At 43.8% G+C, this 19,569-nt stretch overlaps 1 protein-coding gene across 3 annotated transcripts in view; it reads right to left on the bottom strand.

Moving 5' to 3' along the window:
* The window catches only part of STXBP5 (syntaxin binding protein 5), a 925,152-nt gene that overhangs the window by 382,885 nt on the left and 522,698 nt on the right, over positions 1-19,569 (bottom strand). For all 3 annotated transcript variants that reach the window (XM_082250146.1, XM_082250147.1, XM_082250148.1), the window contains exon 7: positions 3,306-3,389. In XM_082250146.1, coding sequence (XP_082106272.1) covers positions 3,306-3,389 — 84 coding nt within the window. The remainder of the gene's footprint in view (positions 1-3,305; positions 3,390-19,569) is intronic.

Here is a 19,569-nt window from a genome sequence, read left to right as displayed (position 1 = left end):
ATAACATAAAACTGCAAAGTTTAAATATTTTGTAATCCAGACATTTATTTTATATTATTAGTAGCAGCTAGTAAACCAATTGGGATTAAACCATCTGTGGAATTTGTAGTAATGCTTTCAGATGGACGCTATAAAAAAAATAAAAATTTAGGAAAAGTTAGTCAGTGGGGAGTGGGCTAATGACAGATGTACATTCAGTCTCCTCACATGACCTTTCAGTGCTGTTCGTTAACAGAAGGAGTATTAGCTGCCAGATGTTAATCCCCCAATTGGCATTTTCTGCTTAAAGGGGTTATCTTCTAAGCATTAAGTATTCTGTGTTAAGACTGAATATTCTTCATGATAGCTAAGATTTCTAGAGCATGCCGCTCCACAATAGAGATTTTAAAGCAGCACAATAAAATTTTGCCAGCAATTGGAACTGCTTGGACATTTTTAAAATGGGCATTTAAAGGGGGTTTTTTTTTGCCCAATTTTAAGTTGTTCACTTGTGTGATAAATTGTATAAACCTTTTACTTCAAAATGCAGCCATGCTGTCGCATCAAATACAAAGGTTTATTTGTACTAATCCCAATCATTTTGCAAAAGACACCTCTACTGTAAAACAGGAGGATAAAGGGAATAGCCAATGCTCTTTTCCCAATCGTGAATGTATCTGTAAAATTTGGAAAGCACAATATTAAAGTAAATCTGTGTTTTCACTGGACTAGACACAGTAACCGGCTAGCAATAGGAGAGCCTGGATTAGTTTGGAACTCTACTTAAGGAGTCAAAATCATCCGGTAAACATGGTGTGGAATTCTTAGGAGACCAAGGTCTTCTCTGGAGTCATCCCATCCAGGAGCACACTATTGCGAATACTGCTCATGTTACTAGGAATTGCACTGAGCACCGACACTGTGGACATTCACTTTTTATTGTTGATCTTATGGGACTCTCTTTTGGGAGTGTGATAAATTAATTCACATATGGATGTTCATAAAAGGTAATAAGGCAGCACTGTTACTCATTTTCTGTGTAAGTTTATATTTTAGGTTTTTTTTGTGACACGTTACAACAGCAGCTACATGTGATCTAGATCTATCTCTATATATCTATTTTTTTTGTCTTCTCCTCTCATTTCCATAGCATGGTTAATTTTGTTGTATTTACAGTAACAGGTTTGTTAGCTAAAGGATTCCATAAGCAGTCCCTATTTACATTTACCACAACCTCTGCCATCCCACTCTGCCCCTACAGCCCCTGAAATAGACCTGTTCAAGGTTTGAATATCAAGTAGCTCTAAAACTGCTCAGTACTGAATACCTTCCCCTCTACCCCCTATTCTTATATTCCTAGCCCATGCTTCCAAAATGCCATGTATGGCTTCACAAAATAAGAGATATTCATGCTGACTGCAGGCACTAGCAGAGGAAGACTCCCCCCCCCAAAGCATGAATATTAAAGTATAATTAAAGGCAAAACTTTTTTTTTTTTTTTTGGAAAGCACATAGGATTAGAATGCTTTCCAAAAAATGTTTTTTCCATTTGTGGTGACTGTGGCCCCAACTGCCTTGAGATCATTCACAAGCTCCTCCCATGTAGCCCTGGGCTGATCCCTCACTTTTCACATGATCATCCTTACCCCATGGGGAAAAATCTTGCAAGGAGCTCCAGACTGAGGGCGATTGATGGTTATTTTGTATTTCTTTCATTTTCAAATCGCTCCAACAGCTATCTCCACCTCACTAGCCCATTTAAGGTTTGTGCAGGTCTATAATCTTGTCCCTGATGTCCTTTGACAGCTCTTTGGTCTTGCTAAAATAGTGAAGTTTGAATGAAAGATTCTGTGGACAGGTGTCTTTTGTACACATAACGACTTGTCATTAGGAGCACATTCTTAAATTGAAGGACTAATCTGCGTATCACATGAGCACATATTATAGCCAGTCTGTGGGAGCCAGAAATATTGTTGGTTAGTAGGGGATCAAATACCTACTCACCGAACTGCTACTCCATTTATAACATTGGTATCATGCGTTTGTTTCTGGATTTTTGGTTGAAATGGTCTCAATAATTTAAAATACACCCATGACAACAATTATAGACCCTTCGTTTCTTTGTCAGTGGGCAAAATCTGCAGGGGGTCCAAAAATTTTTTTCCCACTGTATATATAGCTACAAATATCATAAGTTGCCTCTTACAACAGTCCCTTCTATACACCTACTTTGACGTTTTTCAAATGTCTCTTCCCTTTTGCAATTATCTACCACCGAATACAGTAAAACCTTGGATTGCGAGCAAAATTCGTTCTGGAAACATGCTTGTAATCCAAAGCACTCTTATATCAAAGCAAATTTCCCCATAAGAAATAATGGAAACTCAGATGATTCGTTCCACAAGTCCTTCAGTTTATAGTCTATATACAAAGATTATAGCAACGTGATAGGTTGTGTAACCATAAAATGTCCATCCACAATATGCAGCCTTCCCAAGGGGATTAGAAGCAAAATCTAGCAGAGCTACAGAATATTAGAAAGATGAGAGGCGCCTCTAAGTGTAGCAATATGGTTACATTTAATGAAGGTTCAACATTTAGCAACTCACATGGTTGATGATTAAAATAGGCACACCTAAGTACGCAGGCATCCGGGGTAAAGCTGTCCACATAGACCATCTTCTGAACCACCGACTCTCACCACTGTCAGTCTGCAATCCAGGCCGGTAAGAATAGCCTGCAGTAGAGTGATCTGAAAGTGAGGCTTTGAATCACTCGTGGAGGGCAGCGGGGAAGGGATGATGAAGATGGCTGTGTAGAGGATGGTCTATGTGGACAGCTTTACCCCAGATGCCTGCATATTTAGATGTGCCTGTTTTAATCATCAACCATGTGAGTTGCTAAATATTGAACCTTCATTAAATGTAACCATATTGCTACACTTTAGAGGCTTCTCTCTTCTTTTTTTTATACATGACGTAACTTGTATATCAAGACATCGCTTGTATATCAAGTCAAAATGTATTTAAAAAATTTGCTTGTCTTGCAAAGCGCTCTCAAACCAAGTTACTCTCAAACCAAGGTTTTACTGTATAGGTAGTTAGGTCTGCAATTTTGAACAAAGCACAAACAAAAGATTGCTTGATTAAAAGGTAATAAAATCTGCAGCTGGATAGACTTGATTAAAAGGTAATAAAATCTGCAGCTGGACAGAAAAGTTAGTTAACACGGCTTGCCATTAAAAATACTAACTGCATAGGACACCTCTGCTTTCTGCAGTTGGTAGCATGTTCTCTTTTGTTCAATAAAATATTGCTTTTACATACCTCATCATATGTGTATCTATAGTCTGCCTTTTTTGACTTGAGGTCCCATAACACGACCGTGCCTGACTCATAACCAATTAGTAGCTGAAACACAAAAAAAAATGTTAAATTAAAACAAAGGTATACACAGTGCATGGAAAAAAATGGGCTTGCATATTGTATTTCAAAGTTTTTTTTTTTTTTTTTTTTTTCTTAGGTGCAAGGGGTGCAGTGGGCAAGGTGTGCAAGGGGTACAGAGAAAAACAGTGCACAAAATGTGGATGCAGAGGTGAGGGTTTATAGAGATGTGCAGGTAGTGCAGAGGTGAGGGGTGGACAATATGTGCAGGGGGTACAGAGGTTCAAGATGTGCAGGGGGTACAGAGGTTCAAGATGTGCAGGGGTACAGAGGTTCAAGATGTGCAGGGGGTACAGAGGTTCAAGATGTGCAGGGGGTACAGAGGTTCAAGATGTGCAGGGGGTACAGAGGTTCAAGATGTGCAGGGGGTACAGAGGTTCAAGATGTGCAGGGGGTACAGAGGTTCAAGATGTGCAGGGGGTACAGAGGTTCAAGATGTGCAGGGGGTACAGAGGTGCGAGATGGACATTATGGGTGGGGAGTACAGAGGTGTGAGAGGGACATGATGTGCAGGGGGTACAGAGGTGTGAGGGGGACAAGATGTGCAAGTGTTGTACAAAGGGTGCAGAGGTTAACAGTGGTGGGTGCAGAGGTAAGCAGTAGGAGGTGTGCAAGGGTGTGTAGTGGACTGTGGCTTATGGGAGGTTTGGGAGGGGGGGGGGCAGGTGTAAGGTTCCTATACGTATACCATGGGGTATAGAAAAGAATTAGCCACCTTTGAAATAATCACATCAAGAAATGCAGGCAGACAGTTCTTGTTTTCAGCTGTATTTATTAGAACTTATAACATCCAAGTGAAAGGTACAACACCAAAATGGCGGATAAAAAAAATTAATACATAAAAAACAGAATCACAGAGTTGGAAAAAAAGGTTCACACCTCCCCCTCCCCCTCTTATGTCAGTATTTTGTTGAACCACCTTAAATTAGAGCCTTTAACCTAGTCTGTTGGGATATGTCTATACTCCCTTTCAACTCTGAGACTTTGCAATATTTGCCCACTCTTTGCTGTTGGTGGACTGCACTCTTCAAATCCACAAATCCACAGATTTTCAATGTGGTTTAGTCTGGGCGCTAAGCCATGCAAGGACATTCACCTTTTTCTCCTTTAACCACTGTGTGGTCATTTTGCTGTGTGCTTTGGGTCATTGTCATGTTGAAAGGTAAACCTTTTACCCACCCCATTACCAACCTTCTGGCAAAGAGCAGCAGATTTTCCTCAAGAATTTGATAGTATTTTGCCCCATCTATTTTTCTTCTATCCTGAAAAGTGATCCAGTCCCTGTTGCACAGAAACACCCCCATATCATGATATTACCACCTCCATGCTTTACTGTAGGAATGGTGTTATTTGAATGGTGAGCTGTATTGGATTTCCACCAGACATATCGTATGGTGTTGAGGCCAAATAATTCACTTTTAGTCTCATCTGACCATAACACCTTTTCCCATGTGACTTTAGACTCTTCAGGGTGTGTTTTAGGTGTTCAGAGGAGGACTCGAGCACTTGTCAGGATAGACAGAAAAATGGATTGGGCAAAATACCATCAAATTCTTGAAGGAAATCTGCAGCCCTTTGCCAGAAAGTTGTCAATGGGAAGGTGGTTTACCTTCCAACATAATAACCCAAAGCACACAGCAAAAATGACCACACAGTGGTTGAAGGAAAAAAAGGTGAATGTTCTTGCATGGCTTAGTCCGAGCCCAGACTTAAAACACAATAAATATCTGTGGAATGACTTAAATACTGCAGTCCACAAATGGTCAGCATTAAATTTAACTCAACTTGAGCAGTTCTGCAAAGAAGAAGAGTGGGCAAATATATAAGTCTAGATGTGAAAAATTAGTAGAGACATATCCCAACAGACTAAAGGCTGTAATTAAAGCAAAATGTGCTCTAACAAAATACTGGCGCAAGGAGGGGATTCCTTTTTCAAACGCAGTGATTCAGTTTTTGAATTTTGCTTTATTTTTTTCTGATATGTTGGTGTCGTAGCTTGGATTTCATAAGTTTCACTAGTAAATACAGCTGGATAGAACAAAAAACGCACTCCGATTAGATGCAAAAACTCCTGCAGGGGTTCCCATGATTAGCTGCGGGAGGCAGGCAGTCTGTGTCCAAGGCCGATCATTCGTTTGAGATTGCTGCATTCAAGTGTCTGTGATTAGCTGCAGAAGACGACAGTCTACCATTGCATTCAAAGGGGCTGCCTCCAGCAGCTAATCATTGGGAACTCCCGCTGGGGTTCTGGCATCTAATCGGAGTCAGGTACATTTGCAGGTATGAATACACCCTTACACTTCTTGAAATCACCTAAGTGTGCGCCAAATCTTTTACAGTACCTATTGGAAGCACACTCAATCTATTCTGTTTTGCACAATGTTTTACTAATATTTTAAATTCCCTTTATTACTTTACAAATTAGAAAAAAAAAAAAAAAAAAGTTAAATGGAAACACATACATTCATGGTTTATGTATTTGCTTTATTTTTATACGGCTAATGTTACTGGTGTTTATATGGCTTTGCTGACATTTTGGCAATAATCTGGTCACTGCTGTCTATAATCTGAGCAGCAAAGCATATATAATAAACCAGCTTCATCTGTTAGCCTTATTTGTGGCACAGTAATTAAAACATATGCCGTAAGTAAAATATCGTATATAAAGCACTGAATGTGACCCTCACTAAACATTCACTGCAGGAGAATCACACATGCCATGAAGATACGTATGAAGATGTATAAATATGCAATGGCCTTATTGAGTAAAACCCCTAGTTGGCATCTATAGTATCTTCAGTAGGAGTGGTAGTCCACAAAGGATTTTACAAGTCCCAGAGGTATTTACTCAGGATAAAGTTATAATTTCATCTTGTCTACATTTCTACTGCTCAATGAACAGGTACAAAAAACATTCAAGTCGCCCTTCCTGATTGACAAGGGCAAGACTAATGTAAAATAAAACCCCAAAACAATGTGCATTGAAGCAGCATTACTACAATCACTTAACAAAAACAGATGAAAACATATACCATACATAAAAGGATTGTTAATGGTTTTTATAGTACAGTGTTGGCTATGAGATGGGGAATAGTCTTAAGGAAGCAGTCTTACAGTCAGATGCTTCTCAGCTCATGGTCAAATATGCACAATCATATCACTGTACAGCAGATGTTCAAATTACATTGTGAAAAGCTTTAATTTGTAAATAGTGAAGAGAAAGCAGAGCTTGTATTGTCATTCATAAGAGACGTCAGCACTGAGGAATATGGATGATTTAATTTTGCCAAATGACTGAATTCAAATACACAAGAGATGCAAAACCAGAGACACTCTAGCTGCTGTTGCTAAAAGGCTGAAAATGTGGTAAATCCACATGCAGATATTCCTTCTTCCCAAGTACAAGCTGCTATTTTATTCATTAAATTGTTATTTTTAGCAGTGAATCAACTAAAAATGTGTGGCATAATTCAGACATCCCCATAAGATTAGCAATAACCTGTAGCAGCTTGATTTCGGTGGAAACCTAAATTATTTTAAAATATCTTGCTATGGTTTGATACATTTTTCATGCCATGACTGGCCTACACTGAGTTTGCCAATTCAATGGCCATTGTTGCAATGCAAGAGTTTGGGGACTTCACAAACTGTGTGATACAATATAAAGAGAAGGCCACTCCCTGTTCCCTGTATTCCTTCTTTAGCTCCCCTTCTCTTCCCTCAGCATGACTTCTCCTGCATGGCACCTTCCCTCACCCTCTAGTGTTATCTTCTTTATTGTGGCCCCTTTTTCAGGTTGTGTGCTCGCCTTTTAAGAGAGTCTGCTCCCCTGATATTGTTCAGCATTCCCCCCCCCCAACCGGAGCACATTGCCAAGCATTTCCTTGCACTTTTCCTACTCGGATTTGGCCATCAATCCCCATTCTCTGCAAACTTCAACTATATCCTCTTACCTTCTGTGTTATCAGTGTCTCACTAATATTTGTTTATTCTCTCAGATGGCTATGGCTACATTCACACTTGTGCGACTCCAAAGTCATGCGAGTTCCACTGAGACTTTATCCCTCTCATCCTCATCATGTTCCCCTCTCTCCCCTCCCCCTATAACCAGTGCAATCACTTACATTTGGCACATGTATATTTCTTATTTTCATACCACTGTTTAGGTTCATTGTCCCTTTCTTTAGTGACAGGTGGAGCTGCAGTGCACTTCTCCAACCACTGGAGGTCTCACTCATTGTCTCCCTTGTATGCACTCCACCCGACACATAAGGGCTGTCCTGTGGCAGTAGGGATTACTCCTGCATGCACCCACAGCATCCCGGCTGTGGTTGTTGCCTGGCAAGGACGGTGGCGCAACATCATTTTGCTGAGTGGCGGCATAGTGCCGCACGTCATTTTGCTGAGGGGCTACGTATTGTCGCACGTCATTGTGCTGGGGGGCCCATCCAGGCCCGAGCCAGCCCGCTTTCTTGGGCTATCTGGCTGGGCATTTTAATAGGTCCCCAGTTAAGTAGGAGGCAGGATTACACACCTGCATGCAATTTGAGGTAATTCACTCCCTCAATATATACAGCCCAGCCTCATCTGGTGATCTTTTCCATTTGGGACAAGGTCTGGATTCTCAGGGGACGTTTTTTCATCTGCAGCAGTGTACAGGTCAGCCTCTCCTTACTCTCTACCACATTTTTTTTTTCTAGTTCCCTATTATGAGAGTTGACTTACTCTCAATCTACTCATTTCTGGCCATTGTATATACACTGATTAGCCTGTTTGACTTACTAAATTACTAAATATTCATACAAACTTTTTTTTGGCATTTTTCGCTTAGATTTTCTTTACAAATTTTGCATCTCCCTCCTGAGTCTGTTGGTTGCAGTTGGCCGCCTGGCTGAGGCCTTCTGGGTGGGTCCTTGTGGTAGTGCATATTTGACACAGGCGCTTACATTCCTCCTTTTAAATCGGATCTCGTGTCACCCCAGCTCCATTTGAAGGCATCTACATTGTTTATCATATACAAATGTAAGTGTTTAAACTTAGAATTGTGTACCCTCAAAACAAAAAAAAAACCCAGGAGGAGGAATCACTCCGAAACTGGTCGGGTTGTACTACGGGATCCCCCTAGCTAATCCATCTTTAGGCAGCTAATGTGGGGTGTATCTCGCAGTTTTGGGTACTCTCCATTGTAATTTTGTATATAAAATTTTGTATTTCGCATCTTGTCAGGGCCGGCCCTACCATGGGTTACCGGTGGGACCATGGGTCCCAGGCGGCACTTAGAGAGGGGCGGCCCCCGGCCGCCTCTTCTCTTCTAAGCCTATCGCAAAAAAAAAAGGTCCGCGGCTGGCCCGACATGCACACTGCGCATGCGCCACCGCCGCCGCTCGGCAAAGCCCGTAAATGTTCGGCTATTTCCGGGAATAGCCGAACATGTATTAGCTTTCCCGAGCGGCGGCGGCGGCACATGCGCAGTGTGCATGTCAGGCCGGCCGCGGACGTGTTGACGTGTGGCGCCATTTTTAAATTCTAAAGCGCCCTTTAGGAACAGGTAAGTGAGACTGCACACTACCTGTCATTATTATGCGGGGCTGCAGGCATACTACAGAAGATGCAGTGCTGTGGGAATGGTACATGCCCACAGCACTGCATCTCCTGTAGTATGCCCACAGCCCCGCATTCTCTTGTACCATATCCGTCTCCTGTACCATGCCCACACAGCCCTGCATTCTCATACACCATGCCCACACGGCCCTGCATTCTTATACACCATGCCCAAACAGCCCTGCATTCTCATACACCATGCCCACACAGCCCTGCATTCTCATACACAATGCCCACAGCCCTGCATTCTCCTGTACCATGCCCGCAGACCCGCATTCTCCCGTACCATGCCCACAGCCCTGCATTCTCCAGTACCATGTCCGCAGCCCCACATTCTCCTGCACAATGCCTGCAGCCCCGCATTCTCCTGCACAATGCCCACAGCCCCGCATTCTCCTCCACAATGCCCACAGCCCCGCATTCTCCTGCACAATGCCCGCAGCCCCGCATTCTCCCGCACCATGCCTGCAGCCCCGCATTCTCCCGTACCATGTCCGCAGCCCCGCATTCTCCCGTACCATGTCCGCAGCCCCGCATTCTCCTGTACCATGCCCGCAGCCCCGCATTCTCCTGTACCATGCCCGCAGCCCCGCATTCTCCTGTACCATACCCGCAGCCCCGCATTCTCCTGTACCATACCCGCAGCCCCGCATTCTCCTGTACCATACCCACAGCCACCGCATTCTCCTGTACCATGCCCGCAGCCCCGCATTCTCCTGTACCATGCCTGCAGCCCTGCATTCTCCTGTACCATGCCCGCAGAACTGCATTCTCCTGTACCGTGCCCGCAGCCCTGCAGGGCACTGTGGCACTATAGACAGTAGAAAGCCTGGTGCGCTCATCTGCCCAGTGTCTACTGCTCTGTCCTGCTCCTGCTGTCACTCCATACACACTCACACTCCTCTGACTGCTTTCATAGTCCTATAGAATGTGGGGGCATCTTGGAGGGCGTGATTTTTTTTTTTTTTTTTTGGGGGGGCAGCATTTAATTCTCGGACCCAGGCAGCACAATGTCTTGGGCCAGCCCTGCATCTTGTATTTATATTTTATGGACCTTTGCCTTTTTAATGATTATATACCAATAGATTGGCCTCAGCCTTTTAAACTCTACTACTTTGTCTCTCAAAAAATGTCAAGTTTTGTAGAAATGAGTTTTGTAGTGCTCTTGAATTAACATTAGGAGATAAAAAAATCTTCCATGCCCTGAGGGTTGCTGTAATTGTTGGATGGTTTGTGTGGTGGTTGACATGGGAGAACTCACTTGCTAGAAGTAATGAACTAAGATCCCCTTTGATTATGAAAGTCTGTTCTTTGTGTCCCCATTGTTTACCCATTGTGGGTGTAAACAAAGGTCTAGTTTGATCAAGCAGTATCGCTATGTAGTAGTCTTATGTCTGGGAGACCCATGCCACCCGCTTTTTTCAGTCCGATAGTAACAGAGTAAGGACATTTTGGTCTTTTGTTTGACCAAATTTAGGATCTCAGCATTCATTGTATGGAATTAAAAAGAGTGTCTGGGACATCTATCAGTATAGCCCTGTACAGGTATAGAAGTTTCGGGAACGTAAACATTTTAAATGTTGCAACTCTACCTGCCCAAGATAGGTATTGTTTGTTGATCTGCTGGGGATCTGGTTTACAAGTATTCAGAAAGGGGGTGAAGTTTTGTGAGAATAATGTGTTTGATGGGGTAGTTAGGGGATGCCTAGATATGGCGTTGATGTTACAGGATTTTGGATTGTAGTTCTGTTCTAACAGATTTACGCCCACATTTAGAATATTTGATTGTGTTTTGTTGACTTTGTAGAAGGAGCATGCATGCATTAAATCTATCTAGTACATCACATACCGCTGGTAGGGAAGAAGCTGGTTTTGTTAAGGTGAGGATAATGTCACCCCCAAACAATGTGATTTTGTGGTTCCGATCTGCCACTTGTATGCCTGAAATTGATGTGTTGTTGAGTATTGTTTGAGCCAGGGGTTTGATCATTAATGTAAATATTAATGGGGAGAGAGGACACCCCTGCCTAGTACCATTTGAGATGGCGAAAGGCTCAGAGAGGATACCATCTGTGAACACTCGGGCTGAGGGCTTAGAGTACAAAGCTAATATAGCTACCCTGGAAGCCGAATTTTGAGAGAGTTTGCTTTAAACACTTCCAGTCTGCCCGATGCATTTTTACGTCGGTACTTTGACGCTACATATCGGTGTTATGGCAGCAGATAGCGGCCATAAACCCGGTATTTTCTTACAGGGCGGGCAGTCCTCTTTCCCATAAAAGTGGTCCCAGCGGTAGATTCGCCGTGGGGTTACTTAGATTGGTGGCAGGAGAGGTACCCCCTCCCGACGCTTCCCATTTGTTTTCTTTGCTTATCGGAGCTGTCGGTAGCGGGGAAGATGATCCAGTCCGTCCATGTCCCAAGCAGGAAGACAAGTGAGGGCAAGATGGCCCCCACTCTACTCTATAGTCTTGGAGGACGGGAGTGACATCATATGCTGCTTCCTCCCAATGGAATTAAAAGGCCCATTTTTTTCCCATGCTGAAAAGAAAAATATATTTTTTGCTTTTAGGTGTAGATGTGGGATCTGAGGTCTTTTTGACCCCAGATCTCACATTAAAGAGGACCTGCCCTGCTCTGCTTGTTTCTATTACAAGGGATGTATACATTCCTTGTAATAGTAATAAAAGTGCTAAAAAAAAAAAAAAAAAAAAAAAAATAATAATTTAAAAGGGACAGAGTAAAAATAAAAATTAATAGGTATAATAAAATAAAAAAATTAAAGCTCCCTGTCCCTGCATATGCAAGCCGCGCCCACATATGCAAACTGTGTTCAAACCACACATGTGAGGTATCGCCGTGATTGTTCAAGTGAGAGCAATAATTCTAGCCCTAGACCGCCTAATGCCTCGTACACACGTACCGATCGGCCGTCTTTTGTCCAGGGCTGTCGTGTCTGTTGAAAACTGCAAAAGACTGCACACGAATTTTGTCGGCCAACAACAGCCGACTGCAGAAGTGATGTCATGTGATGGTTAACTTTCCTTGTCTTTTTTCTTTTCTGAGCATGCCCAGTCTTGCAAATCTGCTGTCTGTCGGCCGAAATCTGTACTGACCGGCGAACAATCGGCCGTTCTGGTGTTGGCCAACAAAAATTTTAATGCTTGCACGACAGATTCTGTTCGGCCGAAAATGTGCTGTCAGCTGTCGGAAGCATATTACTAACAAGCCTACAATCGGCCGATCGGTCGAATATTTACGGCCGACAATCGGTACGTGTGTACGGGGCATAACTCTAAACTGGTAACCTGTAAACATTTTTAAAGTGTCGCCTATAGAGGTTTTTAAATATCAATGTTTACTGCCATTCCACGAGCGCACGCAATTTTGAAGCATGACATGTTAGGTACCTATTTACTCAGCGTAACAATATATTTCACATTTTAGAAACAAAATTGGGCTAACTTTATGGTTTTCTTATTTTTTTAATTTAAAAAGCGTATTTTTCCCCAAAAAATTGTGTTTGTATAGATACTCTAGAGAGAGTTCAGAGAAGAGCTACTAAACTAGTACATGGATTGCAGGAAAAAACTTACCAGGAAAGGTTAAAGGACCTTAACATGTATAGCTTGGAAGAAAGAAGAGACAGAGGGGATATGATACAAACTTTTAAATACATAAAGGGAATCAACTCGGTAAAGGAGGAGAGCATATTTAAAAGAAGAAAAACTACCACAATAGGAGACAGTTTTAAATTAGAGGGGCAAAGGTTTAAAAGTAATATGAGGAAGTATTACTTTACTGAGAGAGTAGTGGATGCATGGAATAACCTTCCTGCAGAAGTGGTAGCTGCAAATACAGTGAAGGAGTTTAAGCATGCATGGGGTAGGCATAAGGCTATCCTTCATATAAGATAGGGCCAGGGACTATTCATAGGATTCAGATATATTGGGCAGACTAGATGGGCCAAATGGTTCTTATCTGCCAACACATTCTATGTTTCTAGGTTTGTAAGACCTCTGCGCAAATACGGTGTGATAAGGGATTGCAACAATCTCCATTTTATTCTCGAAGGTCTCTGGTTAAAAATTTATATATATATATATATATATATATATATATATATATATATATATATATATATATATATATACATACATACATACATACATACACACATATATATATATATATATATATATATATATATATATATATATATATATATATATATATATAATTGTGAGGGATTAGCTCGGTGGTAGGCGTGGATGACCCCTTTGGGGGTGCGTTTTCACAGAGAGATAGCCGAGCAGTGGTTGCAAACAACACTGATTTATTCATGCAATTTACTTCACACAATTGCAAGCCTCAAAATAGCCAAAATAAAATAAAACAAAATAAATCCTTGCCACTGTGGGCGGCTACCTTCTCACACACTGGAACCTATCTAATGAAGTCTGTCCCCAACCTACTGTTGGGCAGACTTGGCTGGTCATACAGCAGACTCTCAATAGTCCATGTTTTATCTCTCCACCACAGCACATGTTCATTTAAGCTGTCCCTTTGTCTCTTCACACTCTTCACATTGAACACCGTTCATTTGCTTGTCTCTCCACATAGCAAGCAGTGCATTTATTTCTTTCCACATAGAAATAGTTTCTCTTCTCACCTTGAGACGATCCAAGACCTTACTTCGAGTAGTCTTCACACTTGTTTACCCTCCTTAGTGCACATCACTTCAGGGGGTCTTCTCCCATGCTCACCAGCTTGTCGGGAGGCACTCATCTGTCTGTCCTCCTCTCCCAGCCCACACGGCGACAGGAGGCAGCAGTCCTTCTCCCATGCCCACACGGCGTCGGGAGGCACACGTCTGTCTGTCCTCCTCTCCCAGCCCACATGGCGACAGGAGGCAGCAATCCATTAGACTTCCTTTGGACAAATTATAGAGGCCTTCATTTCCTCATTCTGAACAGCTGAAGGCCTTTCAACTTCCTTAGACAGTTCTGGCTACCTCTGCAGCCGACACCCTATAGTAATTGGTGATTTGTCTAACCCAGGTGGAAGTGTAGCTCCTGTCTGTGACTACATTCACAGATTTACCTGACTTCCTGTCACTATATTATATATATATATATATATATATATATATATATATATATATATATATATATATATATATATAGTTCGGGGTTCCAAGTAATTTTCTAGCAAAAAAATATTGATTTTAACTTGTAAACAACAAGTTTCACAAATAGGCCTGGTCATTAAGTGGTTAAGCAGCTCCAGTGTATCCTGTTCAACGCATTTTCTGCGTCTAACACTACAAAGATCGTTGGGATGTTTTTAGAATCTGTATGGTGAAGGTGGTTAATAATTTTCATGTGGCATCTGGTGCCTGTCTGTCCAGGGTAAAGCCCACGTGAGCATTTGGTGTGAGTGTGTGTTGAAATTTTTTATGTAAGAAATTGTTGGTGCCTGGGTGTGGCTGAAGTGGGTCTCTTGTAGAAATAATACATCGCATTTAAGTTTGCGGGTTTCAGATCAGAGGGAATCTTTTTCCCCTGGGTGATTTAAGCCCTTAAAGAGGTTGTAAACCCAAAAATGTTTTTTTTCTCAACCTGAAAGAGAAACACATAATGAGCTAGTATGCATCGTATTCCAAGTCCTCCCAGTTGTTGCTGCAGTTTTCGGGTTGTTGGCGATCTTGTCGCTGCTCCAGTAGTTCCAGGATATTCCACTGCCTGAGGAGCATCAGGCCTTTATCTAGTGATCAAATCCTGAATGAGTCATCTTTTGTGATTATTTGATTCACTGGGTGGCCCTATTTGTAAGGGATCTGGTGGTTTTGAAGAGGTTTAATGATTGTCGTGAGGTTTTTACATTGTTACATTGTGTATTTTGAAAGATCATCATAGGAGAAGTTTAAAAATTATTGTGGGTACTCTGCAGTGTTCCTAGCAGCTCTCATGCATTTTTCTTTAGTAGGCATTAATTGCTTTCATATTACAGTGTCACGTGGTATAGTATCTGGAGGATGCAATGGTTTGGTAGGCGGTATATGCGGTCTATTATCGCCTCTCCCGGTTGGGAATCAGGGAGGAGCACCATCAATAGCTGTGTGAAGTATTCTCTTAGAGCGGATTGTTGAATAGACTCTGGAATCCCTCTGATTTTACCATTATTCCTTCTGGAACAGTCTTCCAATTTGGCTTTCATCCATTCAATGTCTTCCGCTTCCTCTCCCTGGACATCCACCATGCCATTAAATGAAGATATAATTTCTCCCATTTAGTTTTATATTTGACATTATCTCACATGTAGGATATTTCAGAGGAGAAGTGCTGCATCATATTTGCGATTTTAGAGTTTATAGAACCCTGTACAGCCATCAGCAGGTCTCTCAGTGTAGTAGCCAGCACAGGCTGATTTCTGGTAGGGAAAGCGGCTATGGAATTATGCAGTGTTGTGCTCATAGGTGATGGCTGCAAAGGAAGGCCTACCTCAGTACCTTGATTTGCTGTTTTGACAGCAGTGGCTTCAATTTGGCCAGGCTTGTAGATAGTGTAGAGGTGGCTGAACAGCTGTCCTTCCTGTGCGTAGACCCAGCTGAGCTTTGGAGTTTGTGCACCCACTCTGTAGAGATAGACAGGCCGCCTCATGAGGGAGCCGCAGGTCCACCAGGGCCATCTTGGAAGGGCGGCGAGTAGAATTCTGTCAGTTTGGGGGGGGGGGGTGCTGAACGTTCCTTCCTCCTCTTCAACATTGTTTGGTGTTTGGGGAGTGATCACATTGCTATTTTTGTCCTGAGAAGCTTCCGTGGATCAGAGCGGCGCTAACATGCAGCCATCTCGCTCGGGATCCAGCCACACCCCCTAAGATGAGACTTTCATGCAACTTCTGAGAGTTTGCATTGCAGTCTATGGCACTCATGTCACATTAAAGTAGTGCAGGAACCTTTTTAAAGTCGCACCGGCTTTAGGTCACATATAAACAGCTTCCATTGAAATAAATGGATTTTTGTAAAATCTTACCGTAAAATCCTTTTCTCTTAAGCTCATTGACAGACGCAGTCCTCTTGATTAATAACACATTGGATTATACTGCCCTCTACAGGAGTAGGACACTAGATGGAAGGAAAACGTTCTGGCCACACCTTAGGGGCAGTCCCAGAGGGTATATCCTCTCTCTCTCTGCTACAGGAAGTCAGTTATGCCACAAAGCAGTGTCAGAGAATTTAACCCAACCCAACTCAAAAAACCGAGGGGCGGGTCCTGCGTCTGTCAATGAGCTTAAGAGAAGGATTTTACAGTAAGATTTTACAAAAATCCATTTTTCTCTGTCGCTCATTGACAGACGCAGTCCTCTTGATTAATAACACATTGGGACGTCTCAAAGCAGTGCCACAAATGAGGGGTGGGATAACAGAAACATTTAAATCTAGAAGGCCCAACCGGTGCCGACTAGAAGTCCTTAAAGGCTCATTAAACTAAAGGATGAGACTCAACTGAAAATCCAACGGAAAAAAACCCTCGAGGTAGACCACCGGTCTCCTCAAATTGCGGCCTGCAGAACCTTGCGGCCAAAAGAGGCATCCGCCGATGCCATCACATCAACTTTATAAAATTTTGTAAAGCTATGAACCGACGACCAGGTAGCCGCCTTGCAAACCTGGACCACTGACGCCTGATGGCGGAAAGCCCAGGAAGCACTAAGCGCCCGAGTGGAGTGCGCCTTAACAGGGAACGGGGGATCCCGACCCTTAATAGAATATGCCTGTACCACCGTCTGTCTGATCCATTTGGAGATAGTCGCGGCAGATGCAAGCAACTCCTTTTTTGGGGCCATCCGTGACCACAAAAAGTGAATCCGTTTTACGAAACGAGTCCATAGTCTTCAGGTATACCCTGATTGCCCGAACCACATCCAAGGAATGTAACGCAAACTCCCGAGGATGACTGGGCTTAGGACACAGGGAAGGTAATACAATATCTTCATTCAGATGAAACTCTGAAACCACTTTAGGAAGGAAGGATGGATTCGGACGAAGAACCACCAGATATGGGGAACGACAAGATAATGCAGCCAGTTCTGACACCCTGCGTGCAGAAGTGATAGCCACCAAGAAGGCCACCTTCTGGGATAAAGTAAGCAAGGGAATCTCCCTGATATCTTCAAAGGGAGGTTTCTGAAGAACCGACAACACCAGATTAAGATCCCAGGGCGGCAAGGGCGCGCGCACCGGAGGAGCCAGGTACCGCACTCCCTGGATGAAATTCTGCACCAAGGAATGAGTAGCCAAAGGTTTCTGAAAGAAGATTGCTAACGCTGAAACCTGACCCTTGATAGTGCTCAAGGACAGCTTCTGCTCAACCCCCTGTTGCAGAAAAGCCAAGATTCGGGTCACCGAATAGGTACGTGGGGGAAATCCAAGGGATTCACACCACGCAATATAAACCTTCCATGTGCGATAATAGACTTTGCTAGAAGTCGCTTTCTTTGCTTTAATTAGAGTAGGAATAACTGAAGCTGACAATCCCTTGTCCTTCAGTACCTGGGTCTCAATGGCCAGGCCGTTAAAGCCAGCGATTGTAAAGCAAGATGGAAGATCGGTCCCTGAGACCGCAGATCCTCCTTGAGAGGAAGTCTCCAAGGATCGTCCGCGACCAGTCTGCCCAAGTCGGCGTGCCCGGCTTGACGAGGCTAGTCCAGAATTACCAGGATAACTGGCATTCCCTCCACCTCTATCCTGCGGAGAAGCTTCAGCAGCAACTTGAGAGGAGGGAAGACATACAGTAGCTGATACTGCCCCTACGGGGCGATCCGCGCGTCTGCTGCGTCCGCTAGAGGATCGAGGGTGCGGGCTACAAACCTCCGCACCATCCTGTTGAGCCGAGATGCCAACAGATCCACCTCCGGGGTGCCCCAATGAAGGCACAGCTGGTGAAATCCTTGGTGCTCAACCTAAGCCACAGCCGTGGCATTGTCTGACTGGATCCGAACCGGGCTGCCCTAGAGCTGCTCGGTCCAGAAAATCAGACAAAGTCTGATTGCTCTCAGTTCCCACACATTTATCAGAAACTTGGACTCTATCAGAAGTAGTAACTTCCTCTGGCTGAGCATTGGAGACAGAAGCCACCAGACCAGAGACTCCCTGGTCCGCTCGCTCACCCGGATCCGATTCCTGGGAGGGAACTGGGAATGATCTTTGCAAAAAGTGAAGAAAACGTCCTGCTCAAGGAACGGAAACTACCGCTCCCTGTAGCATACGAACGTTGGAAGGGAAGAATTGCACCGGTAGAAGTGATCGACACTCGATCTTGTATCCCGACCGTATGACCTCCTGAACCCCTTTGTACGGGATTCAAGAAAGCCCTGGATCTGGAAACCGGTGAAGACGTCCCCCCACCCCAGAAATGGGTGGGGGCGCACCTTCAGGCTGTGTTGGTTTTATCTTCAGGTTTGGCTGAGCCGGATTTTTGTTTACCCGACCAGCACCCTCTGAAACCCCCTGAGGGGGCTTTGGAGCCCTTCTCGCTCGCCCCAGCGGAGCGAACAAAACTTTTATGAGCAGAAAAGGAAGGTCCTCGCCTGTTGCGAGGTCCCTTGCCCTTAGCAGTCTGTGGCAAAAAAGTGCTCTTGCCCCCAGTGACATCCTTTATAATCTCATCTAAAGTGGCCCCAAACAGGCGATCCCCCTGAAAAGGGAGATTAGTCAAAGCTTTCTTGGAACCTAGATCCGCCGACCAGCACTTTAACCACAACACACGTCTGAGGACCACTGCTGACATCGATGCATGCCCTAACAAGGGAGTGGCATCCAGGGCGGCGTCACAGACGAACTGTAGTCCTTGTATAATTTGTTCCATCAAATCAGATGCTGCCAGGGGGATACTTCTCCCCTTTAAGTCATGGCGTAACAATTTGGCCCATTCTGTCAATGTTTGTGAAACTAAACCAATGGCAACCACTGGCCTAAAGGTTGACCCTATCAGGGAAAAAATGGTGCGGGATTCCGCTTCCACTTTTCGATCCACCGGATACTTAAAGGACGGAGCGTCCTCCAACGGGATAACAGAGGCTTTATTTAGTCTGGAAATCGGTGGGTCCACCACTGGTGGTACCGTCCATTTTTTAATGAGGGATTCCTCAAACGGATAAAGCCTAGCAATGCGTTTAGAAACAGCAAGGGCTCGTTTCGGATGATCCAATTCCTCTTTAATTTTATTGCCAAAACATTTGGGTAAAGGAAAAACCTTCGCCATCTTGGCACGCTTACTAGTACCAAAAAGAATTTCCATCTCGGTTACCTCTGCCGGTGTAACCTCAAGTCTTAAGGTTTCCCGGACAGACACAACTAGTGCGTTCACCAGCGCTTCTTCTTGTGCTATGGCGGAGGCAGATACGTCCTCCTCACTGTCTGAGGAGACATTACCTGAGACAACAGCCCCAGCAGAGGGACCTGCAGCTGCAGTGACCAGCTCAGAATCTGTATCTGAAGTATCAGATGAAATAGGGGTAGGCGGGGGGTCGCTTTCTTGACCCC

This window comes from Pelophylax lessonae (assembly GCF_965119305.1).
Source record: "Pelophylax lessonae genome assembly, chromosome: 3".
Lineage (NCBI taxonomy): Eukaryota > Metazoa > Chordata > Amphibia > Anura > Ranidae > Pelophylax > Pelophylax lessonae.
Note: the sequence above shows the minus strand (reverse complement) of the source record. Positions and strands in the feature narration are given on the sequence as shown.